Source organism: Melopsittacus undulatus, chromosome 9 (assembly GCF_012275295.1).
Source record: "Melopsittacus undulatus isolate bMelUnd1 chromosome 9, bMelUnd1.mat.Z, whole genome shotgun sequence".
NCBI lineage: Eukaryota > Metazoa > Chordata > Aves > Psittaciformes > Psittaculidae > Melopsittacus > Melopsittacus undulatus.
Genome location: NC_047535.1, coordinates 39,502,882 through 39,528,478, shown reverse-complemented (window position 1 = coordinate 39,528,478; position 25,597 = coordinate 39,502,882). Strand labels below are relative to the sequence as shown.

The 25,597-nt window shown below is 44.6% G+C and overlaps 2 protein-coding genes and 1 long non-coding RNA gene across 5 annotated transcripts; 2 read left to right on the top strand and 1 right to left on the bottom strand.

Moving 5' to 3' along the window:
• Positions 1-2,009: 2,009 nt before the first annotated feature.
• Positions 2,010-13,990, top strand: CCDC174 (coiled-coil domain containing 174). Its single transcript, XM_031042845.2, has 11 exons — positions 2,010-2,077; positions 3,679-3,783; positions 4,696-4,796; positions 5,703-5,761; positions 6,798-6,978; positions 8,586-8,681; positions 9,297-9,433; positions 9,822-9,916; positions 10,142-10,289; positions 11,319-11,453; positions 12,089-13,990. Exons 1-11 carry the CDS (start codon positions 2,036-2,038, stop codon positions 13,363-13,365), a joined length of 2,376 nt encoding a protein of 791 aa, XP_030898705.2. The 5' UTR covers positions 2,010-2,035; the 3' UTR covers positions 13,366-13,990.
• Positions 13,991-15,986: 1,996 nt separating this feature from the next.
• On the bottom strand, positions 15,987-19,655 carry LOC101879000 (uncharacterized). Its single transcript, XR_221807.3, has 4 exons — positions 19,524-19,655; positions 19,388-19,443; positions 18,212-18,299; positions 15,987-16,160 (listed from the first exon to the last, which is right to left on the bottom strand). It is a non-coding gene; the product is annotated as an uncharacterized lncRNA (long non-coding RNA).
• Positions 19,605-25,023, top strand: CCDC51 (coiled-coil domain containing 51). 3 transcript variants are annotated; one of them, XM_031042835.2, is made up of 5 exons: positions 19,605-19,659; positions 21,333-21,584; positions 21,717-22,063; positions 22,366-22,530; positions 23,910-24,686. In XM_031042835.2, the coding sequence occupies exons 3-5, from the start codon at positions 21,746-21,748 to the stop codon at positions 24,684-24,686; spliced, it is 1,260 nt and encodes a 419-aa protein (XP_030898695.2). In that variant the 5' UTR covers positions 19,605-19,659; positions 21,333-21,584; positions 21,717-21,745. The 3 variants fall into 3 exon arrangements, with proteins under 3 accessions (XP_030898695.2, XP_030898693.2, XP_005142154.2); XM_005142097.3 differs by lacking the exon at positions 19,605-19,659 and adding an exon at positions 19,706-20,122; XM_031042833.2 differs by lacking the exon at positions 19,605-19,659 and having other exon boundaries at positions 19,705-21,584; positions 23,910-25,023.
• The last annotated feature ends 574 nt before the right edge of the window (positions 25,024-25,597 follow it).

The window sequence follows — 25,597 nt, the reverse complement described above, 5'->3', positions numbered from 1 at the left end:
AACAAAACCCCAGATTTGTGCATGTGGGAAAACCGAATTTGCTTCTAACATCACAAGAGAAGGTCAGTTTGCTTGTAAAGATGAAAAATGTTACTAGGAAGTGAATTCTCTAGTGTTACATTACACATAGGGTTTCTACCCCAGAGCCTCAGACATTGAGCTTAGCCAGTGAACATCATATTCTACAGGGCAAGTTTTCAGGAGACCGAGGTTTCTTGCTGTGTTTTTGCAGCTGCAGTTATAAAGAGGTACACAGGACTGGGGCTGTCAGCTCTTCAGGAACACTTCATGTTATGAGAATCTCAGGATAAAACTATTCCTGAGCTCCTGAAAGTGCTGGAAACCTGTGACAATGGGTGAACATGGCTGTAGTGTAGGATGGGACCAAAGTGGAGAAGAATCAATGGGGGGGGGGGGGGGGGGGGGGAATGTGCCCTTGCACAGGCTGTGCCTCCAAAGGAAGAGTGGGAATTAGAGCCAACCCTGGGCTGGGGTTGGGCTGGATTTCCTTCTCAGTGTTGTTGCTGAGGTCTGAACAGGCACCACTGCGTGATTCGTTGAAGTGAGATTTAATTAGAGCAGCGCAGATGTTTTCATTCCTTTGTCCTATTTTTCAGTAATGCTCAGTTCCCTTCTCGTCGCAGCTGAAACCAGTAAACTTCATGGCTCTGACACAACCTGCACTTTTCTGTGTCTGTTGTCTCCCACCATTTCCCCTTTAAAAAGTCCAAAGCAAGAGAGCTTCAGCAGGACCAGAAACTGCTCCTTCTGAAGTGCACACTTCATGCTCCCTGGAATACAGCTGTAGCTGACTTAGCAGCTGAGCATCTCTGTCAGCTCTGCATCCATGAACTGTTTAAACATGAGCCTGACCCAGCCTGCAAACAGCAATAAACTTCACAAACCAAAGGAGCTGTATCAGGCGCTTCCATCAGCCGTCACATTGCCAAGCTACAACATCGCAGCACCTTATATCTTCCCACTTTATTAAAGACAAGTGAAAGGCAGCTTCCTCTTGTGACTCCAGGTAATTATGATCTTCAGAATCACTGCAAACTGAAACCTATCACAGCCCTGTTTCTTCATGGGGATGATAACGGATACAATGAGCTACCCTGTGTGAGTGAAACACTCAACTCCCTAAGAGTCACCCGTACTCACTGCTGAGGTTACACAGCTGGCTTCAGCACATATGGGTTTTGGCTATTATAGATAGAGCTGGGTTGACATTTCGTCATTATAGATAGAAGTGGGTTTGTATTTGGTTAGTATGCGTACAGGTGGGTTTGTATTTGGCCATTATTGATAGATGAGGGTTTGTATTTGGTCATTATTGATAGAGAAGGGTTTGTATTTAGCCATTATTGATAGATGAGGGTTTGTATTTAGCCATTATGGACGACACTTACAGTGTTAATGAATTGTGGCTCATTAATCCCACCTCCCTCAGCAGGGCTCCATGCAGGCAGCAGGCTCTGGGCAGCAGAACAGTCATAACCCTTCATCCCAAGCGTGTGCCTTAAACAAAGCAGCCCTGAGAGCAGCAGCCACAGGGCTAAACCCAGGCTAGTACTGAAGGACATAGAATCATAGAATAGTTAGGGTTGGAAAAGACCTTAAGATCATCTAGTTCCAACCCCCCTGCCATTGGCAGGGACACCTCACACGGACTTCAGTATTATCCATCTTGTCTCAAGCTTGTAACACCAAAGGCCCCCCATCAAAGGCAGCTATGTTTCATGGCTGTCTCCAGCACCAGGGAGCACTTCAAATCCGCTCGCAGGCTGCCGTGCTGTCACGACGACAGGCCCTGCGGAAGGAAGGACCTGGCACTGCCCTACATAGGCGGCCGGGAGCCGACATGAGGGGCGACAGCGCCGGTGGGACAGCACCAATGCGGAGCGCCTCAGACCTCCCCAACATGGCGGCGGGGAAGGGCCCACCTTCCCTCAGCAGCACTGTCGCAACAGCGCCTCGCTTCCGCTGCGCTTTACGGTAAGGCCATAAAGCTGGGAAGAAGGTGGCCGGCGGAGCCATGGACCGGAGGAAGAAGCCGCTGGAGGTGGCCGCCTCCTCGGTGAGTGCTTCATTGACCGGGGGAGAGGAAGCAAAACGTTCCTGTCTCACCGGAATGCCTGTCCGGTGTGAGGGTGGCCGCCCCTGCCCCGCTCCGCTCCGGCGGACGGGCTTGGCTGGTGCAGGCCGCTCCCGGAGAAACCCGCACAAGCAAACAAGGGGCGTGTTTTGTGTCTCCCGGCGGGCTGCGCAGGCCGTGAGGCAAGTGCTGATGGAGAGCTTTGTGTCTGGAGACTTGTCGTGGGGGTGCCAGGGCTGGATTTGCCCCTATTCTCGATGTGGTAAAGTCGGGGCACGAGAGTGAAGTTGGAGCTGATTCCAGGGAGACCTTAGAGCAACTCTAGTGCATAAAGGGGCTAAAGAAAACTCGAGAGGGGCTTTTCACGAGGGGTATAGTGATGGGACAAGGAGAAATAACTTTAATCTGCCAGAGCAGAGGCTGAGATGAGCTCTCAGACACAAGCCCTTCCCTGTGAAGGTGCTGGCACAGGGTGCCCAGAGAAGCTGTGGCTGCCCCATCCCTGGCAGTGCTCAAGGCCAGGTTGGACACAGGGGCTTGGAGCAAGCTGCTCCAGTGGAAGGGGTCCCTGCCTGTGGCAGGGGTTGGAGCTGGAGGAGCTTTAAGGTCCCTTCAACCCAAACCAGGCTGGGATTCTGTGATTTCCTCTTTTTCCTAATGTACAGGAGGTCTGTATCTTGCCAAATCAACCTCAGGCCCTTGAGGACAGCAGGGTGCTGTGCCTCACTGCTCTCCAGCAGGCTGTTAATAAGGGACTTTGTCCAAACACTTCATTTTTCTGAGTAAACAGTTAGTGTAAATAGTGGGTTGTTGCATATGAACTATTTAACACTGAGGTTTTGGATGATCACTTTTAAGCAGTGAGGAGAAAGGGTTAATTTACAGCACTGTGCATCCTTGTTACACGGACCTGAAAAGCAAATGCTTTAGTATTCCAAATGCAGGGAAAGGGGCACAACATCCTCTTTCAGATGTGGTTTATTAATGTATCTCAAGATAATACCCAGGCTGGGAATGTTTCCTAATAAAAGAGGAGATGGGCATTGGTCAAAATGGCAATGCTACTTCTGCATTTATTAGGGGGAAAAAGAAGAAGAAAGAACCATCTATATAATTTAGTATATAAGCCAGTGGGAAAGTGTATGTATTTTATGAGAGCAGACTTTTAGCAGTTGTTTTCTGAGACAGGATTCTCATCTAATGGCTGAAGTTTCCTTTTCAAATTCAGCAGCGTAATTTCATTAGTCCTTCTCTATTTGTTTGCCACTGGGAGGCTGGTGGAATCTGTATGGAATTATGTCTCTCATTTCCATTATGTACCAAAGGATATCTTTGGGGGTTTATTAAATCCTTAATAATAATTTGTCTTTTGTGGGGTTTGTGTATTATTTGCTGTAAACTTAGAGTGATCTTTGATAGCATCAGTGCTTTGAAGTTCCATGTAAAAATGCAGTCAAATGCTCATGTAGCTGTAAATGCCAGATTTTTTAACTAGAAATACAGTTATTTATTACAGTAACTGATGTATAAAAAGTGTGTGAAGTGTCTTGGTTATTTATTGCTTTATTTTGCTGTTGCTGTAGTTGGTAGATCTCAAAGCAGAGCTCTTCCGAAAGCAAGAGGAATTCAAGAAAGAAAAGCTCCTGAAAGATGCTGGCGTCTTCCCAAAGCCCAGGACTTCAAATAAGGTAGAAATCTTTTTCCATTGTTGTTTTGGTCCTTCTTTCCCTTTAAAATAAGGAAGTTCCTAATCAAATCTAGATAAATACTCAGAGCTGTGCTACTCCACAAATGTAAAATCAACACAATGAGGGTGGTCTTTAAGTTTCATTCTCAGGTGAGATTCTTGTGCGTAGCAGAGAACTTGTCTCAGGCTTATGCCCGTCTGAATCACCTCTTAACCTTCATTCCCCAGGAGCCACAGCTTCTTAACTGCAGGAAAAGATGCTGCTTTTCTTTTTTTCTCCAAGATTTTGTCCTGTTCCCTGAAGGATGGAAGGTGAAAGGTGCTGCTGGGATCACTGAACTTTCTTGATGAATCCACTGCTCTCAGTTCTTTTATATCACAATGCATAATATGCACAGTTCTGTGTTGCTGCACGTTGGTATTTATTCACTGTGTAGCCTTCCAGTAGTAGAATACAGTATTGCTGCTATATTTGAAGAATAAGCAGTATTTACAGTGTTATGCTGCAAATGGGCAAATTGATTGTATTTTGTATCTAAAATGAAAGTAGTAGAGAACAGAAACAATTTATAGCTTTGTTACTACTTTAATAAGGACAATCTTGCTGATTACTATTTTTTTTAACCTCAACATCGTTATCAGAATAGATTTTGTTTGGTTTCTAAGTACCTTTTCTTTGCTTCTCAGCCTGTCTTTAACTGCTAGATCATACTGCAGTCTAATTTTAGGACATATGTGCTCTGTCCTATAATTCAGCAGGGGTAGACTCAAGTCAGTCATGGTTAAGATGTTACTTACAAAGTCTTTCATGATTGATTTGCATTGTGGAGTTGAAATACTTTTTAATCATTAACCATTTCAACATTATTATTTACTTATTTCTTTATTATTTGTTATAAAATTGTACCCACAGAAACCAAGTATCTGGAACAAACAAAACACAGGAGTTGCAAATCGAGCTGAGAAAGATGCTGAGCAGAAGCAGGAAGAGGAGCACATCCTGGATACATCAAGGTAGCTCTCAGGCTCTGTAAGGAAGGAATGCTTTCTAGAATTTGCTTTCCAGTGTTTAGAAAAGCACATAAAGCAAATTACACGTTTTGGACCAGCAGTTCTCATTAGACCAACCAGTAAGACCAGCATTGATCTCATGATTTTTACCAGTAATGTAAAAACTGGATCCCAGCACTCTCGTGCTCTGGGGCTGCCCTCACATTATCGCAGCTCTTTCAGCCTGTCAGGTTACTGTTTTTTGAAAGTCATCTTCAGAGTTAAAAGCCAGGGCAGCAATACATTAGAATTCTATAGCAAAGTGTTTCTTGGACAGAAAACAGCTCATTTTATTTCAAGATTTAGCTCATCTTCTAAAAGGGTGAGTTATACAATAAGATACATGTTAAAAATGTGAATTATAAACCATTTGCTGTAAGCAGGTCCTTGCTTTTCAAACTTATCTTCTGCCATTCCAGAAATTAGCTCAGATTTTCTCTTCAACTTCTGAGTGTAACTCCATGATCCCTTTCTTTTTTTCCTTCCCCTTCCCTGTAAAAGAGTATTTCAGTATCTCATACCTGCAAATAGTTTCCTGTACTTACTGTCAGTACTTCCAGTACTACTAATTGTAGCAGTTAGAGGTGGAATACTTGCTACATCATGTTCCCACATACTTGACTTACAATTACGATTAATTCTCTAACTTCACTAAAATGATTTTCAGTATGAACTCAGGAACTGGATATAGGTCTTCAGAAACATCAGTTAAGCTTCAAAACCCAAACCAGGCATCAGTCAACTTCTAGTAAACGTTTCAAGTGCTCCTGGTACTTTGCTGTTCCATTTCTCTAAGGCAAAATTGGTTATTTTAACTGTTTGGAATTGGTGAGATTGCAATGTTTAATTTGGTTTGCTTTTCTTTTTCAGGAAGAAACTAGAAGAGAAAGCAAAGCTCTATGAGAAAATGAGCAAAGGCAACTTTCCAGGTGAAAACTATTCTAAATGAGTATATATATATATATATAGGTACACACATATAGAAAACTTGGTTTTAAAGTGTTCCCTGGAAGTTGGTATTTCTGACTCTGGTTGCTCACAGCAGCTACACTATGAATTCAGTGCTTGTCTTTATATGTGGGAATTATTTTTTGTGTTACTGTATGAGGTGATTGACATGGGTTGTTCTGCTTTGAAAGTGGGGAAAAGTACAGATACTAGAGAAAATGAAATGACTTTCTGAAGGACAGCCTGTCCTAGTAAAGCATGATGGGCTGCTTCACTCACTAAGTGGGTGGAATATATTCTGGGCTTTTTTTCAGTATAGAATCTTAGAAAACCAGAATGAATTTACTGCCCATTATGCAGTCTTTGGATTCCATTGCTGATGTTGTGTCCTGCATCTTAGTTCTTGGACCTTTATGAAGAGGAGCAGGAGGGCACTCTGGTCCATGTGTGAGTGCCAGTCATGCAGTTCATAGTGTTAGAGAGTTCTGATCTGTCCTTCTCTCACATTCAGTCCCCTGCAAAAAGCAAGAATCCAAATCTCTGTGGCTCATCTCCCATGTTTTCTTTACTAGTGTCCATCTTTGTCCTTGTGATCCCACCACTTTTCTCTACTTCTCTAAAGAGTGTTCCAGGGGCAGCTTTACTACTGCTGACTTACCAAGTGTTAAGCATCAAGGAAGTATTTCAGCTGTTCCACAGCAAACCCTGTGCTGCTGAACTGGCTAATGGGCAGAGAATGTTTTAGTGCAAAGATTCAACTCATTCTGTACTGTACACAAATGATTAATTGCTTTAAAATACCCCAGAACCTCTATTAAGAAATAGAAGTTACCACTATGGAGCTGATTTACAGCTCCAAGTTGGTTTGGCACTGAATGAGATCTAAGTATTCCCTAATAGTGTAGTCAAGGGCATTGCTGGCAGCTGAAAAGCTGATTGTAGCTATTTTGTATTGATTTTGTGCTCATTTCTGTTCTTTTCATGGCTGTTCTCTTAAGAATTGATTTTCTGCCTTAGATGAAGAAACGGAGGATTTGTACCTAGTGGATTTCACACAGAAGATCATAGACAAACAGCACGAGGTGCAGGAGCTGTATCAGAGCGAAGATGCTGGAAAGACTTTGGAAAAAGACACAGATGATGAGGATGCTCAACCTGAAATGGAAATACCACCACCTGAGGACCCAGATGAAGAATGGTTGGTACCAGTGATTGGGCTTGGCTGCCCTGACTTTTCCTTCCCATGTGGGTAACACTGCAGTAGAATCTACAGCTGGGATTTAGAGAAATAGCAACTGGGGAGATGTACTGTGAGATGTCATAATGTCCTCTTATTCTCTTGCATGGTTTTTGGCAATTCTGACTGCAGTATCGATACAACTATGTACATTGGAGTCTTGAAATGTACTTAAAGGAAACACTGACTGGGAAAGCATGATTTTCCAGCATTACTTCCACTGTTTAACTGCAGCCTAGCCAATAGCCTGTGACAATTGTCTGTGACATTCCAAGGAGCCACTAGTTTTTCATCCAAGACATTTGGGATGGTTATGAAACAGATCTGACTAAACATTTTCCTTTTCCATTTGTTCAAAATGTTTATGGAACAGGGATTTCATTTCTCATGATCAGTTTAAAAGAGCATTAACAGATAAGAAACAGAGCCCCCCCCCCCCCTTCAGTATCTGGTTTATTGGGCCAAGATCAGATTTGCAGTGCTTCAGGGTGAATTGGAAGAGAGAATCCAGCAGGTTGAAAGGCAAATATACCCACTTCCAGCATCCTGCTGAAATTCAGGATGCAACTATCTATTAGCAATGGGCTCAAATTGATTTGTGCTCTCATTGCCTTAAGGTATCACAAATTACCATTCACATGGTGCTTTTTCATCACTGCCTACATCTCACTTCAGTGACCTGTATTATCATTAATAGACTCGCCATCTCAGTGAGGCCAGACCCGAATGAGGATATTTGGGTGCTGGCATAGTTAATGCTCATTATTCTGCAGCTGTAGTTACATCTTTACTATAGAGAATGTAGATGTTTTCCTATTAATGTTACATTACAATAAAACCCAAAGAGCACATGCTGAGCTGTAGATATCCTTAGAAATTATGTAAAAGCCTTAACTTCCTAAAAGCACAGATCTTTACAAGTTTGGGGTTTGGGAACCAGATTGCCAGTCATACTTCTTCAGGTGTAGTATTAATTCTTTAGACAGGATAATTGAAGTAGCTTGATGATCAAGAACTTCCTGGCATTACAGCACAGTAAGTACAGCTCTTAACAGCCTTTCAACAACTGTGAATTAAATGTTCAGTGCTATAAATAATAAGCAGCACAATATGTGCTTCAAAGGAACATTTCACTTGCATTTTAGTCAGCCTTTGTTATGGCAGTTGAATGAATGCTATCATCCTACTCTAAATGAGCTTTAGACTGATAATTGAAGTGTATTGTAGCAATTTCATATCTGTAAGAAGTCAATGCCACATCATTATTTTCACCATGGGAAGCAAGTACCAGGCTCAGTTTTATTCTGGTGTGAAAACTACACAATGTTGTAACTTTTGACTATTTTTTTTAAGCTATTTTATTGCAGTTGCTGGCTCAGAGAGGGATGAAATGTCTGTGATAAAACTATCATATGCCCTATTCAGAATGTAGTCCCTTGGCCTGTGAGCCTGTTGGAGAGACTGAGAGGTGATGAATTCTCTTTGGAAAGTGCCACTGCTTCTGTCTTCTGGTTAAAGAGTTCTGCATATAGAAGTTCTGATTCAGATTTCCTTTGCTTTCATTACAGGGTTGATTATGTTGATTTCTTGGGCCGATCTAGACGCTGTATGAAGAAGGATTTGCCAGATCTACTTAAAATGGATCAGGAACTGCAAGGGAAGAGGTGTGGTTTCTCTGATGGACGTGCATGCTCCTTGCATTGTTTAATGTGCAGTTTTTAACAAGAAGGAAATGAGGCTGTGCTTTGTTAGCCCCTTCCCAATACTGAATTACTGATGCTACTACTTCCTCTTGATTTACTTTAGACAGACTTCTGGTTGCAACCTTAATACAACACCACAATTGTGCCTTAAAAATAGCATAGCTGCAGAGAAATTGTGCATGACTAATTTGATCAGAACTTCTTACTATAATCCATATATTATTTCCAGATTTCTATTTTGTTTCTCCTTGGCAGCTGACCATTTGAAATATATGGTTTGTGTATTGGTTTGGAATAGCAACAGGATGGAGACCATGGTTTTCAATTAAAAGCCCAAAGGAAGTTATCAATAAACTACTAAGGGACACTTTTTAATGTAAATCCTGACTGAATGTAAAACATCACTTATGGAGCAGTTTTGTGTTTGTCTTCACCATGTACCGTAGTCATCACTAAATGGTGCCTGCAGTGATCTGTGTTTTGTAACAACTGCAGGAGTAGATCAGACCAAATCACACTTTCACTGTTTGCTACTCTAAAACTTCTCTATAATCCCTACCTTTTATTTTTAATTAGACTAGTTCCTGATGGGAATACTCTGTTATCTGAAGACATGAAAAGAGAACTTCAGAGGCAGCAGTGGGAAAAAGAAGAAGAAGAAGCCCTCAGAAAACCCATGGGACCCATACATTATGAGGACATCCGAGAAAATGGTATTCTTCAACTTCATTATCACTTCTTTTTATATCCCCAAAGAGATCAGATTTAGAGGAAGCAAAGGAAAGTTACTCTTGTGCCTAAATGGCAAAGTGTAGGTGTTAAGCCTCATATGTAAAACCCATTCAAATTACCACTGCATAAATCTAGATTTATTTTTCCTCAAATGTATCTTTCCAATGTCATTCCCTGCTCCTGTGTTCTCCTTCAGGAAGCTTCACTTCATGCATCATCTAAACCAAGCCTTTTTTAGCCTAAGAGATGCTAAAAATGCTGTGTATGTTGTTGGGGGTAATTCTGTGCCTGAAAGCAGGGTGCGTGGTGCTTGGAGTTAGTGTCAGTTATGAATGGAGTGTAAGTTAAATTTATTCATGCTCTTTGCAGAGGCCAGGCAGCTGGGTGTTGGGTACTTTGCCTTTTCTCGTGACAAAGAACTTAGGCATAAACAACGAGCAACGCTGGATATGCTCAGAGAGCAGGTATGAGGTTATGGGGTATGAGGGTATCCTGATATCAGTGGTCACTGGTTTTGGGTTGTTGTGTGAGTCTTATATTAGATGATGCCTACAGTTGACTTAAAGTATTTGGTCTCACTGTTGAAGTGTGGTACTTGATAAGGATTGCTTTTAGTTGCTCACTGAAGGAGGATATAATTGATTATAATAACAAAGGAATATTAATTCATGTTTTTCTTTGCTGTTAAGACACTTGATCAGAGAACGAAACGTGAACAGCTGAAGGAGAAAAGGAAGGCAGCTCTGGATGCAAGGCTGTCTAAACTGCGAGCACGGAAGATTAAAAAATTAAGGGAAGCTGGATTAGAGGAAGAGGCATTGAAACTGGAGAATGGAGGTATGATCTGCTGCCTCTTTGAGTTAAACACTTGCTATTTCAGCTTGTACTTGATGGACAGGCAGATTCTAATTGATTTAAGTTTGGACATTCGATATATTGGTCTGATGTGTTCTGTATAGTATAACCATTAAGACAGAGTTCAGATAATTGCATATAGGTATAAAATCATGCCAGAAATAGCTTAATAATGCAGGTAGAAATACCGTATGTAGACTGTAGGCTTTTTTGATGCACACCTGACAGCAGGAATTACGTGGGTTAATTCTGCAGGTTGAGGTTAGAGCTGCTGAAATCTTCCTGTCTCTTTCTTAAGATGAAGTAGAATAAAAAGGAGTGACAAGTTAAATTTGATATATCCAGTCCTACAGTTTCAGTGCAGTCTGTAAATCGGACATGCAGCTGAATTTAGAATCTAGGATGATGAATTGGAGTTCTACTCCCATCTCTGCTGTGTCTCCCTTATGAGACTGCTGCTCAGCCTGTACTGTCTGTCTCCCAATGTAAAGTGTTGCTAATATTTCACTGTGTCAGAATTCTATGCAAGTGATTAACTGAGAAGTGTTCTGGAAATGAAGAACAGTCCTGTGCCACTGCTGTTTCTGTTGTTCAGAAGAATACCACAAACCATTTTCTCCAGTAAATGAAATGGAGACAACACACTAATGTTCTTATTTTTTACCTAAGTTTTTGGTTTCAATATAACTCTTGACACATTGCTTTAGGGGTTATTAGGCAGTTGATTTTCAGCAGTCTTTTTGATACAAGTAGAAAGCTAATGAAGTGTCTCCTGGTGGGTATGTTTTCTGGTATCTGCCTCTTACCCATTATCTTTGCTGAATTAATATGCTGTAATTAGGGGGGGGAAAAGTCACCTCCCTACTCAGATGCATTTCATTATTAGAATTAAATTAGATATCTGGTACGAGCTCTCTAAATGCAAATAACTCTTGCTTTTTATTTCTCCTGTGAGGTTCATGTAGATTTTATCTTGTTGTTCATAAATACTACTCTCTTTTTCTGTAACAGAAGTGAAAGGTGCTACTGATGAACCAGAAGCTCCAAAAGTTCCTGCAGCAAGTAGAAAGGTAGAGGTTGTGATCCAGGAGAGAAGAGATACAAAGCCCGGTGTGCCTCATGTCCGAGAGTGGGATAAAGGCAAAGGTAAGGAGATATAAATTCAGAAGCACTGCACACTGCTGCTTTCATACCCATTTTGTATGATGAGACTGAGAGGCAATGAAGTGCGTCTTTGGAGTAGGCTTTGGGGTTGTCTTTTTAAGTGTGGTGACCTTGAGTTATCATTCCATTGCAGTACTTACAAACTGGTTTTAATCAGAAATCAGCAGCTGTTACATTAACCAGAATACCTACCACTCCTGTTGAACCAAAGAAGATACTGGGTTTTGGCTGTGTCCACTAGAGAGAATCTCATCTTCTTCTTCTAATAACTAAGCTCTTAATGCTTTGATTGGTTTCTCTTTTCTATTTAGATAGACTCATCGAACTGATCAGCTGTTTTTTGTAATCAACGACCACATTGTTAAACTATCTTACAGTGACCAGGATGAGTTATGTAGAGGATGGCTTATCTTTAAATACTCAGTACTTTCACCCCCGCTCTGTAAAGAAAGCAGACTGTCAGCTCCACCAGTAATCCAGTCCTAGGTGGAAAAGTAACTTCAAATGGTTTTACACAGCTGCATCTTCTGTCTGCTGATTTGTTTTCCTTCCTTTCTGACTGGTCCCCAGACCCTGAAATCTATATTCAATCTACCATTTTTCTTTTTTTCTACCAGAATTGATGTTTGGACAGTGGATGAAGAAACAGGAAGAACTCAGAGATGAGCGAGACCCAGAATTTGCACCACCTTCTGCATACTTCTTGGGACAAAAGAAAGGTGGTGATTATACTAGGCAGAATTCAGAACCAAGTGATACCTCCCCTGAAAAACTGGAACCAGAGACAGGACAAAACCCAAGGATGCCATCAGTGCAGGCCAATGGCAGCAGTGCTGGAGAAGGGGCACCATCCGTGCAGGCTTACAACAGCAGAGTTCGAGATGAGTTAGCATCAGCAGAACCCTGTGGCAGTAACACTCAAGATGTGCCATCATCAGAAGATGACAGCAGCGATGATGAGGATATGCCACCATCAGCACAGGCTTATGGTTATGGTGCTCGAGGTGTGCCACCGCCAATGCAGGCTTATGGCTATGGTGCTCCACATATGCTGTCATCAGTGCAGCCTTATGGCTATGGCAGTCATGATGTGCCATTTCCAATGCAGCATTATGGCTATGGCACTCCGGGCACACTTCCACCAATGCCGGCTTATGGCTATGGTGCTCACAACATGCCATTCCCAATGCAGGCCTATGGCTATGGCACCCAGGAGGTACCTCCGGCAATGCAGCCCTGTGGATGCAGCACCCAGGATGCACCTCCAGGAGTGCACCCCTATGGTTGCAGTGCCCAAGATGTGCCTCCAGGAATGCAGCCCTGTGGTTACAGCGACCAGGATGTACCTCCAGGCGTGCAGTCCTGTGGTTACAGCAACCAGGATGTCCCTCCAGGGGTGCAACCCTTTGGTTACAGCGACCAGGATGTACCTCCAGGGGTGCAGCCCTGCAGCTACAGTGACCAGGATGCAGCTCCAGGGGTGCAGCCCTGCAGCCACAGTGATCAGGATGCAGCTCCAGGGGTGCAGCCCTGCAGCCACAGTGACCAGGATGCAGCTCCAGCAGTGCAGCCCTGTGGCCACAGTGACCAGGATGCAGCTCCAGGGGTGCAACCCTGCAGCAGCAGTGACCAGGATGCAGCTCCAGCAGTGCAGCCCTGCACGCACAGTGACCAGGATGCAGCTCCAGGAGAGCAACCCTGCAGCAGCAGTGACCAGGATGCAGCTCCAGGGGTGCAGCCCTGCACCCACAGTGACCAGGATGCAGTACCTACAGCACAGCCCAAAAGCAGTGGTGATCAAAATCAGGAGACGCTTTACCAAAGTCTAGATGCTATGCTGTCATATTACAGACAAGTGAGTCGAACTGAGCAAAACACTAAGCAAGAGTTGTGATGTAAAGAACTGAAAGAGAATTAATTACCTTCTGGGCAAGAATACTATTTTCCTGCATCTGGGAAATGTATGTTTCTGTAAGTAGATCAAAATAAACCTGGAGAGCGAAGCTAGTTTGCATCACAAGTGAACTTCTGCCCTGTTGGTGGTTCTTCTTATTAAAATTACCGGAGGTTTTGTGCAGTAATGAGTTTAGTACCTATTTAATTTTAACTCTTTTACACGGGAACTTTGCAGTATATTAATGGCTTTCTTTCGAAAGACTAACTCTTCTTACACTGGTGCTCCCCACCTAGCTTCTGCTCTGGAGGTACTATGTGTTCAGTTCTGTCTGTAGAAATGGTTATTTAAAAGGCAGGTTCCCTGCTGCTAAATACAGGGTGGTTTTAAGAAATTTGTCACCTACTGAATCTCCTGCCTTTAGGAAGTGCAGAATATTATCTTGTAAACAGTGGTCTTTTGTCCATTCCTAATGGCTTCTGCATTCCTGAGATATGTGTGTAACTTGTAATTCAGTGGAGTGGAGAGAGGCATTGCAGAGATCAATAACTAATGACAGTTAGACTACAAATAAATCCACAAAAGCAGCAGTTTTGACACCTGAAATTACTGGCGCGCTGTTTCAGAAAATGCTCTCTTTGTCATCTGTTATATTTATGACTTTATTTAATCCTTTATTTTTTTTCTTCTAAAACCTGTGATATTGGAGTCATTACATATAAAAGCCGCCTAACCACCCTGACTGGAGAATAATGCCTATTTACCCTGTAGAATACCTTCATTTCTGAAGGTAATTGAGACACTATTTGCATTGTAAAAGCTCACACCAGGATGAGGTCTAGAAAAGCAGGTTAAAATGGGCAGTGTTATACATACAAATGTGTATATTCTGTTCTCTGTTGCCACCTGCAGTAGTGTGTCCAGCTGTGAGGATAACAACACAAGAGGGATGTGGAGTCCAGAGGGAGGCCACAGAGGTGCTGCGAGGGCTGGAGCAGCTCTGCCCTGGAGCCAGGCTGAGAGAGCTGGGCTAGCTCAGCCTGGAGAAGGCTCCTGAAGGGGAGACCTGAGAGCAGCTCCAGTGCCTAAAGGGGCTGCAGCAAACCTGGAGAGGGGCTTGGGACAAGGGCCTGTAGGGACAGGCCAAGGGGAATGGCTTTAACCTGCCAGAGGGGAGACTGAGATGAGCTCTTGGGCAGAAGCTCTTCCCTGTGAGGGTGCTGAGGCGCTGGCACAGGGTGCCCAGAGAAGCTGTGGCTGCCTCATCCCTGGCAGTGTTCAAGGCCAGGTTGGACACAGGGGCTTGGAGCAGCTGCTCCAGTGGAAGGTGTCCCTGCCCATGGCAGGGGTTGGAGCAGGATGAGCTGAAGGTCCCTTCACCACAAGCCATGCTGTGATTCTATGAAGCTTTTCCCTCTGGGTGCCCAGGTTCCCTGACGCTAAGGCACAGACTCAGTCTCTTACCACAGCAGAGCTCCCCTCACCGCTTTCCAGCAGCCTCTGCGCACGGTGCGTCTCCCTCAGGACACGGGCGCATGCGTACTGCGCTCCGCGCGTTCCCTGCAGCCGGCTGTACCCGTCCCCGCCGCCAGCGAGCATGCGCCAGCGCCGTTCGTGACCACGTGGGGGCGGCAGAGCCCGGCTCTTGAGGGCGGCAGCAGCGGGATCGCTGCCCCGTCCTCTCCTATGGGGCACCGGCCGCGCCTGCCCCGCCGACACGGGGCCTCCTGCTGCCAGAATGATACGTGTGTGCCCTGAGGAACAGCGGAAGGTAACCCCTCAGCCCTCTAGAGCTTTCTAACGGGGCAGACCCTCTCTGACACCCACCATCTGCAGCCGCTTCTGATGAGCCCAGAATGTGCCTCGGATCTGCCTGAAGTGCCTCACTGCTTACAGAAGCAATTCCCCTTTCCTGTCAGAGGGAGCAGCCTGTACCCCACCATTCCCATCCGCTTAGGTAAGAAGTGGTGTTAACTCTTTCCCACTTAACTGCTCCCTCGGGAACATCACGTTCCTTCCTTGACATTTCCATACCCAGTGTACTGCTATTCATTTCAAAAACTAAGTTATAAGCCCATGAGCATTGTTACTGTCCTTTCTCCCATCCAAATTCACTGCTGTGGGTGTAAAGGAGCTGTGATGCTGTCCATATGTGGAAGTTCAGGGAAAACAAGGCACAGGGCAAAAGTGAATGTATGTTCAGGACTCACTGGGACCATAGGGCACTGCACCACAGGATACTTAAGTAGTAATATGAAAAGGAGTATTGTTTTGGATAGGGTCGACATTAAGGTAATGACTTTGCCAGTGATGGAAGTATATCCCAACATTTTGTTTAGAGAAAACTTCCAGCTCTTAGGGGAGCAGCTGCTGGTACAGCCACATTTAGGACAACTGCAGCTAAACCTACCCCCCAGGTTAAAACACTGCAGGGTTTAACACTCAGGCCCTGAATCCCGTTGCCAAAAGCAAGCAGAAGTTGAAATGGATCCTCACAAATGACTAGCCAGCCAGCAGATGCACTCAGGCTGCCTAAGGTCACATGTGGTCTTCAGTAATACTTTCCAGTACAACCCAGTAATGCCATTTTGAGAACAAAACCTACAGGTAAAGAGAAAATATCACATCTTAACAAAAAAGGTTTATTCCAACTACACAAAATGTACAATGTTTCCCAAATGCCAGTGAGTTTTCATGACTCTCTGAAGCTGCAGATCCATTGAGTAACTCAACTGCTTCTTACCCTGCAGTTTGGTCAAACTACTTTTTGCCAGACTTCTTTATTCCACCACTGGCTGCCAAAAGAAACAACATAACTGGTTAGACAACTGTTAGAGAGCTTAGCTACAGATTCAGTACCTCATAAAGCCCCATTAGACTGCCTGCACAGCTCAGATCCTCACTGGTGAATTGTTTCTGCATGTGTTACTCTTCTGGGTTAGTGATCTCACACACTTTACTCTGAATCAGTAACTTGACATTAGAAACCAAGTTTCTCCCAGAACCAAATATGCCCCATAAATCTACAACAGAACCAAACATTTCAACCATGCTTTTGTTCCCCCATTGTTTATTTCTTGTGCAGCCAGGAGTATAGTCTGCTTAAATTCAAGGCTAAGGGAGTAAAAGCATCACTATCCCTACAGCAACCAGAACCCCCAGCTGGGATCAAAGTTGTATGGAAGCAGGTACTGGAATTATTCCAGTTCTCTGGAATTAGCTGTTCTCTGCAGTCCCTGTTATTCAAGAGGCTAAAGCAGGGTGAAAGAACACAACAACACAGCAAAGCTGTTTTCTTACAGCATGTGTCAGGTGTGACCAGTGGAAAGGGAAAAAGAACAGCAAGCCTACAGCAAGACAGGCTGCAAGGGCTGGTGGTCAACAACATGATTCTAACACACCTTGGCTGAGGGCTCCTGGGAACCCTCCCACAGTAACATAATAATCACTGCTTTGGCAAGGACCAGGTGACTGAAATTCAGTCAAAAAAAAAGGTAGCAAGAAAGCTCTATGAAGGAATCTGTAAGCTGAGGCAGCCTATGCAGAACAAGTTTGGGATGATAAGGACACAGAGGGAAGGCTCAGTGAATTGTTTTGTACTGGTCTGTAACACCAAAGGCATCCCAGGTCCCACACCCTGCACATCTTTTGTGTGCTGATAAATCAGAGGAGGTAGATCCATTTGAGATAAACAAACAAGAAATATCCGCAGTCAGTGGGACTGATGGCACTCCCTCCAAGAGCACTGACAAGCACTGAAAATGCAGAACTGCTGGCTGAGACTTGAGACTTATCATTACAGCCACTATGTCAGAGGGCTCAGACTGCCAGCACAGCTCCCACATACACAAGGAGTTCCTAAAGAACTGGGGAACTACAGACCCGCGAGTCTGACCTTGATGTCTGAAACACAGTCTGTAACACAGCAAATGGATAAACAGTCCTGTGGAAGGTAACAGGGCTCCTGGAAAGAGTAAACCCTTCCTCACTGACCCGCTGGAAATCTGAAGTTATCTCTAAGTGTAGGAATAAAGTTAATTCAGGGGACTTCTTATTTTCAAACAGTGCCTGATGAGATTCCATAGCAAAGGTTGTTAGAGAAATGGAGTTGCTGGACAGGCTTTCAAGACTGAAAGCTTGCTAAGGAATAGGAAAGTGTAAAGTTTAATGGTCTTCACAGAACAGAAAAGTGATTAGGTACATTAATGGACCACAGATTAAAACCTCCTAGAGGGAATAGGCAGGGAGCACCCTAAACAGCCCTAATCCCATCACTGCAAATGCTGGGGGAGTTCAAAACAAAGGCAGATTCACACTAACTACTTCCTCCTGTCACTACCTGAAAGACTAGTCTCAAGGCACCATCAGGATGCACCCTGCAAGCTTTCTTGCCATGCTAATTTCCAGTCGTGGGGTTTTCTGCCAGGAATCAACTGCTCTGGAAGAAATTAATCCTCTAAGAGAACAAGTACTGGATCTGTTAAACCTCCAGGACTGCGGCAAAGCCTACACGTTATGTATCTGAACAGAAAAGGATGGTATGCTAAAAGAAGAGTAGAAATGTCTCTGTGCCATCCCACCACAGTAGGTTGGCATGCCAGACACAGTGATACCTGTTAAACCAGGCCCTGCACCAGTCTTTGGGGGATGAAACTGCACAGTGAAACAAACAAAATAAAATAAATTAGCATCTATTATAAATTAGCATCATCTGCACCTGCCATCAACCTGCTGAAGGGTGTTAAATAAGCCAGAGGTACAGGCCTGGTTATGTTTGTCAGGCAAAACTATTACATTTGAAGCCAGCAAGCCCTCTGCTTTTCCTGTCCCATGGCACCTCACTTACCGAGGGGCCCTTTGCCAGCAGCCTTTGCTTTCATCTCCTCGAGTTTCTTTTGTTCCTCCTTCTGCTTTTGTTTAAATGCCAGATCTGTCTAAAGAAAAGAACAACAGTGTTTGGTACCATCTCTTCCCCCCCGAAAAGATTCAAAACCAGCTCACAAGCAAGGAGAAATAAACATAATGTTCTAACAGCTCCACAAACCTGACTGAACCAATACAAGATGGCTCAATACCAAATAAGCAAAACCTTGCAGAACCATGACATCTTTTTGCTGTACTAAACTTTGTTTGATCTTTCAGGAATTAAATCTGCTTCACTTCCTGTGGCATCATCTCACTCTGCCCTCTGAAAAATACTGTTTGAGCTAAAAGCGTTCATGAATACACCACCAGTGGTATTGGGAGCCTGGTGCACAGTGCTGGATAACAATAAAATATGGATTATATGGGATGCAAGCAAAAAAAGTTGCTTTTACCCCCCAGAAAAGCATTAATTAATAAAGATCCTTTCATGCACGTGTCACTGTTTTTCCCGGGTTTAACACATTTGTATCAGTTCTAAGAAATCTAATGGGAACATTAGCAAATTGTAGGCAGAGCAGCTGCTGAGCATCCCTGCTGGAACAGCCTCTGGAATTCATAAGAGCTCAGGCATACTCTACCCCTTAGATACATATTCCTCACAGATACCAGGGCTGCAAAGTACCTGCAATCTGATCCCTTATGTTTAAGTATCTCTAACATGAGGTTCACTAGTACCTTATTCATTTAAAGCACTTTAGAATCCCCACGTTTTCTATCCTCCCTCAGGCTCTTGTGACCACCCCAAACTGCGAGACCCCACATCACAGCCCAGGGACACTACAGCCTTCACCACGGCACCGCGCTCCTCCGTTAGCCAACACTGCTGCGGTCACCGTGAACACCGTGGGGGGGGTCAGCAGGAAACAACGGAAACCGGCGGCCGCGGAAGGCAGCGCATCACTCCCCGGTCTCCTTGCGTGAGTTTTACCGTCAGAACGACGCTTCATAGAACGTGCATTGCCACGGAAGGCTGAGCCGAGAGGCAGCGTGAAGGTTTAAACAGCCTCAATACATGGGGGGCTCCGGCCGGTACCAGAGGCCCGGTATCACAGGCTCGGTACCGCGGCCACCCCGCGGGGCTCACCCACCGCCCTACCTCATCTAGGTCCTTCGACTGCTTCTTCGGCTGCTTCAACGGCTTCTTCTTGCCGCCTGCAAAGACAGACGAGACAGTGAGGACCGGGAAGGGAGTGAAGGGCAAGCGGTGCCGGGAGCCGCGGGCCCAGCCTTACCCTCTCGGCCCGACATGGTGCCCGCTCCCCTCCGCCGCACCGCCCCCTGCCACAGCGCTTCCGCCTGGCCCCGCGCGGCCACCGTAGCGCTTCCGGTGCCGCTTCCGCCTCAGGCGCCGGGCCGGGCCCGGGGCAGGTAGGAGGTGGTGCCGGGGCTGGGTGTGCGGCGGGGCTGGCGGCGCTTCGGGGGCGGCTGCCTGGGGACCAGGCCTGTCCCAGCCCGGCCGCCGCCGCTCACTGAGCTCCGGGTCGCCTCTGGCGCTGGAGGCCGCGGCTTAGGCGGGGGCAGGCACTGGAGCCCCCCGCGGGGGAGCGCTCCCTCCCGCGGGCCGCCCGCTGTGGCGGAGGCGAGAGCGGTGCGGCTGCTCGGGCCTGTGCGTGGCGATTAGAGGCGGTGGGGGTCTCCCCATGCTGCCTGCGGGGTGCCGGGATCGCTCTGTTGTGAGGTGGAAGGGCCCCTCCTGCACGGAAAGGGGTTGGGCATGTGGAAACCCCAAGCTTTTCACGTCTCCGGAGCATGAGGAATGGGTGTGAGTGTGTGGTGCTGCATCGGAGATTCTGGCGCTGTGTTTTGCCGTGGCAAAAGAGACTGCTGCAAAGTAAGGCAGGATAAACTAGTCTTACTTGGCACCGGTGTGTAGTAAGTGGGGTGCAAACCTTTAGAAAGGCAGTAATAGGCAGAAGAAACTGATTTCCTTACAAGGGGAGCGAGAGAGAAACAAGGGATGTTGTGTCTGAGCATTCATGGCTCTGAGGCCCTTATTAAGACTGCTTCTTTCAGTCTGTTAGAAACTGCCTACATAACCATTCTTCTAAATCTCTCGGCTTTCTCTTTCTTTTTGCTATACTGGCTTTAAGAGCTTGAACATTTGGTAGAACATCTCATGTAGCAGTGCAGTTAAAAGAGGGAAGTCTTCAGTCTGGAAAGGGCAAAGTTGAGTTGAGGTTTTAGTACGTGGCCTGCAATGTAAAGTAGGTTGTAAGGGTAAGATACATGAGTGATGCTGGAGGAGAGAGAACTTAATTCATTTCCATGTTCTTGTGGTTTTGAGCTACCGTATTATTATGTATATAAAACAACTGGGAAGATTTTCATAATGCTACCTGGTGGTATTATGATTTGTTAGAAACACTGACCAGGAATGAAGCGGTGGTGTTCAGAATCAGCAGCCAGCTAACAGCTGATTAAAACTGTTCTCCAGTAGGAAGAATCCTTTCCTATGGAGGTGCTTGTATTGGCACATATATGATATCATTTGCCACCTCAAATTCACATGGAAAACTGTTTAAAATAACAAAACCCCCTCTGCAGCAGCTGTCAAGCTTTCTCAATAATCCATGGTTTTCTATGATGTTAGTCAAAACCTGATATAGTCAAGAAATTTATACTCAGGCTTCATATAAAACCTGCTTTGAAAGTTTTTCTGGTTCTTAGAGGAGTGCACTCAGCAGAAAGTCAGCATCTTATTTACAAGCTGAATAGACAATAAACCATAACTGGCAGTCTGGTTTTGCAGTGTAAGCACGAATTTGAGCTCATTTTAAAATGCAGCCCCAGCTGTGTGCTATTTGCTTTATCTTGTGGCTCTTCTATTTTGCTTTTGTAGGCTATCTTGTGAAGACACTCACTGTGTTTAGTTCAGCACTTCTCTGGTTTTCTCTTGCCTTGATGTTTTTGTCTTTGCATTCCTCAACACCTTGTGTATCTATGGAGTGTAAAATAAAGGGAATGGTCAAGCCCCACTTCTTTTCTTATCAAGATCTTTCCCCCCCTTCTCTGCCTTTTTTTCCTCCTCTGTTTTTTTGCAGGATTGTGAGTACCTGTGACAGAACACACCAGACTCAGGTGTGAAAGCACAAGGCAGGATTTCATACAGCAGTCACTTCTGTGCTGAAGCATTAAGTTACTCTGAAGCTACTCCAGCTAGTACTGCACCTGTACACGATCGCTGTTCACTCAGTGAGTGAATTAGTAATGAAGAAGCATGGTGGGGATACTTTACTAACAGCAGGAAGGCAGGAATCTGTGCCCTTTGTTGAAAATTGTGAAGAGTTCTCTAGGTAAGTAAAGGTGTAAAACTAGGGCTGGTTTGGCCATTCTTGGGTTTTAGTGGGTTTGATGCACATGTCATTTGAAGAGATATGAACCAGCCATACTTCAACAGCCATTCTTTTTCTTCTTCATCCTTGTAGCACTTTTGCTCAGTGATTAAATTCAAGGCATGGGGCCAATGAAATACAAGTCGGGTGTGTCCTCAGTGTCCTGTGGTCTGCAGTACCACCACTCGTTGATAAAGTGGAGTCCAAAAATGAATGTCCACATAGTGCGGACTTACTGCTCATCAGCACCCAAGAGGCCTGAGGCCAAGTCTGCACTAGAAGTGGCCTCAGCTCTTGTGAATCGACTGACAGAGGCTGGGGCTGTGATGGGAAAAAACTCCCTTCAGAAGATGTCTGCGACCTGCAAGAGCTGGTGGGACAGATACGAAGAGTTTGTTGGAATTAATGAGGTTCGAGAGGCTCAGGGCAAAGTGACAGAGGTAAATGTGGAGACAATGTGGACGCTTACAACTTACGTGTAAGCAGTATGAAGTACAAACACTGGCTGTGAGGCAAAAAAGATCCTCCAAAAAGAATCATGTCTGTTTTTTGTTCTGACTGTATGCACATACTAAGAATATGTTCTCCTTTGTGCATGTTTGTAGAGACAGTTTATGCCTTAGATTGAAATAGAGCATGGTTTGTTTTGTTGGGGGTTGGTTTTTTGTCCCCCCCAGAATTGATGTATTGATTTAGATGTGTCTAGTAATAAGTCTCTAAAAGAAATACTCTTTCTTTTCAGGCTGAAAATGTCTTTATGATAGCTCGAGGGATAGTACGAGAGGCTCGTGAAAATGTAGAAGCCCAACAGATCAAACTGAAGGAAATTCGGGACCGCTTAGATAGGGTCTCACGGGATGACACCCAGTATTTAGAACTGGCCACTCTGGAACACAGGTTGCTGCAGGTAACATGCAATTCATTGGTACTTTAGCACTGGCAAATATGATGAAAATCTGTGCTTTCTTTCCATCACTAGTCATTGTTTTTGTAGGTACAGTTCAGTTCTGAAGTTCAGTGGTCTCAGTTAATTATGATACTAGTTTTAAATTGATGGTTTGATCTGTGCTAATTGTATATATTAATGTGGAAATGGTGTAGCAAATTTGGAGAAGAAAGCTGAAGATAGTGAGCCTAGAAAGTGAATTGTGGTGATTCAATTAATTGACCTTCCATGTGATGAGAGGAGCTCCTTTCTGGTGGTTAATCTGTGAAGACTCTCAGCTGCTTTCTGTGTGGCTGTGACACCCAGGCAATTCAGGAAAGCTTTTGTCAGAGAGCAGCAAGAACAGGGCTGCTCTGTGAGAGGGGGCAAGCAGGAAGATGGAGGTGGGAGCAGCTGAGATGCTGCTGTAGGGCAGTCCTACAGCAGCACCTCAGCTGATGAGCCAAGCAGCTGGTGAAAGGGACATGTTTGTTAACAGTCAGTCAATCAGAGATAAAGACAAGGTGGCAATAAAGTCAATCCGGGAAATCCAGATGAACCCACAGGAACATCAGGGAAGAGGATGGAAGCAGGTACACCTGTGGCAAAGCTCAGGCAAGGTGAGGGTACCAATGTCTGAGCTTAAACTGGGCTCCTGGGTAGAGGGTGGAACACCAGGAAGGAACTAGGGAGCTGTAGTTGTCTAAATAAGGGATCAGATCTGTGCGGGTGAGATAAAGAAGACTGGACTTATGACTGAAGAAGGGTAGAACTCAAGTCACTGCTGTCCATAAGGTGGTCTATACATTTGGAAAAAGAATAATTCTGGGAGATGCAGGGAGGAAGGGAAGACATTTGTCTGCAAACTGGATAAGAAAGAGAATGGAGAGGAGTAAGAAGCATGTATGTTGATGAGATGAACCTACCTGAAACATCCTTCCCAGTGCTGCTTTCAGTTCCCATTTAAGGAATTTAGAACTGACAGAGGGAAGTGTGGTAAAGGTGGTGTTTGGAGAAGCAAGCAGGGCTGAAAGAGTGTATGTGGGGAGGGAAAGCTCTTGCTCCCTCGTACCTCTTTTCTGTCATTAGCATGTGACAGATTCTTGTGTTGTGTATCTTCTCCTGCTGATCTTTCCCATTTCTCAGTTTTGACTTAAAATGATGTCTTGTCGACTTAAGTAGGATTAATTAAAAAAATCCCTCATTAGAAGGGAAATTCCTGAAACAGAACTAGTGGATGTTCACAATTTCCATTCTTTTATCTGCGCTGGGGCTTTGGGTTTGGTTGTGGAGGGTTTTTTAGTGTAGACTTTATAGCTTTGTACTATATCTTCTCCTTCAAATCACTGTATTTCTTGCAGGAAGAGAAGAGGTACCGAGCTGCCTATTTAAATGCAGAAGAATCTGAGAGAGAAAAATTCTCACTCTTCTCTGCAGCTGTAAGGGAAAGCCATGAGAAAGAGCGAACAAGAGCTGAAAAAACCAAGAACTGGTCTATTATTGGTTCTGTACTGGGAGCCATTATAGGTGTTCTTGGTTCCACCTATGTTAATCGAGTGAGGCTGCAAGAATTGAAAGTCTTGGTGCTTGAAGCACAGAAGGGCCCAGTGAATTTGCAAGAAGCCATTAGAGAACAGGCCTCCAGCCACAGCTTACAGCAGAAGGATCTCAGCGACGTCATAGCAGACCTGAAAAGTGTGCTTCAAACAAGGACCTCACAGGAAATGAAAGAAGGTGCTTTGTTACCTAGACAAGACAGAGGTGACTCCATAAATATAGATGCTCTTTTAATTCCTTTAAACGAACAGCTCAACTACACTAAGCAAGTCAGTTCATGCCTAGGGAGTTTAGAACAGCAGTTTCGTAGTCTGCAGGAAAGTGTAGCACAAATGGTGTCTGAGCTGCAGAGCGTTAAACTTGCTGTTCATGCTAGAACAACGGAAAGAGCCATGCCAAGGTCTTCAGCAGAAGGTAAGAGCCAGGCTTCTGCTGCAAGAGATGTGATTTTAGAGCTCTGTGATACCGAGCGGAGACTGGAAGCGCAGATCAAGAGGAATTCTATTTACAGCAGTGCACTGACATGTGCTGTGTTTGCTATTACCCTGCCAGTACTCTACATTATACTCAAGGGGAACTGATCTCTAATTTATTTAATTAATAAAAGTAAACCTGCACTCTAAGTACTCAGAGTACAAGGCCAAATAAAGTGTTAGCATTTCTCGTTATGCTTTCTCCTGTATATCTGGAAAACTTGTAAAGACTTAGTGCAGCCACCCCTGCAGGCTCCATGTTAACAGCCCTTGTCGTGCGTTGTGGGCTTTAACTGCAAGCAAAGGAAATATCACAGTTTCATCTGCTGATTTCATTCACTGCTTTGCTCTTTCACTGTCTGTTCTGGTATATCACAACCAGTCGGTGGCTTTCAGTCTGGAGCTGTGTTTGTGATGTTTTGCTCAAATGATTCTTTTAATCTGTCATTGATCTGAGTGTTTCCTGTGTAATGCTTTCTGATTTTGTTTCTGACTTCTCAGAGTTTTGCAGTTTGTCCACACACAAACCATTAGGTGTCATTTTAACAAACGGGTAGAAATATTGGCCTTGAATTCTTTGTTTCTTTTTTATAAAGTCTAGATAGAATGCAGAGACAATGTGACAAACAGCAGGGGCCACGGAAATGAGGAGGATTAGATTTATTATGATACAATGTGGCTCTGCAGCCAGGTGATGCATTTAAAATACATTTCAGTTACATGTAGTAACATTTTCCATGGGGAGGTTATCATGAAATACCCAAAAGCATTTCTGGAGCTTCAGCTACTTGTTACTGCTAGAACTGGCTTGCAGGCAGGGAAGGAGAGAAAGGGGTCAGGCACAGGGATGTATTAAGTATGATGCTGTTAATTCTGCCAGTGCAAGCCAATTATCCTTTCTCTACAGACTCCTTAACCCGTCATTCCCCAGGTATTTTCTGGTTTTAGTAATCATCTATGGAGCAATTACTTTCTTATCCCTAAAAGTATCTTAATGGAATTTTCTCTGGTATTAGTCC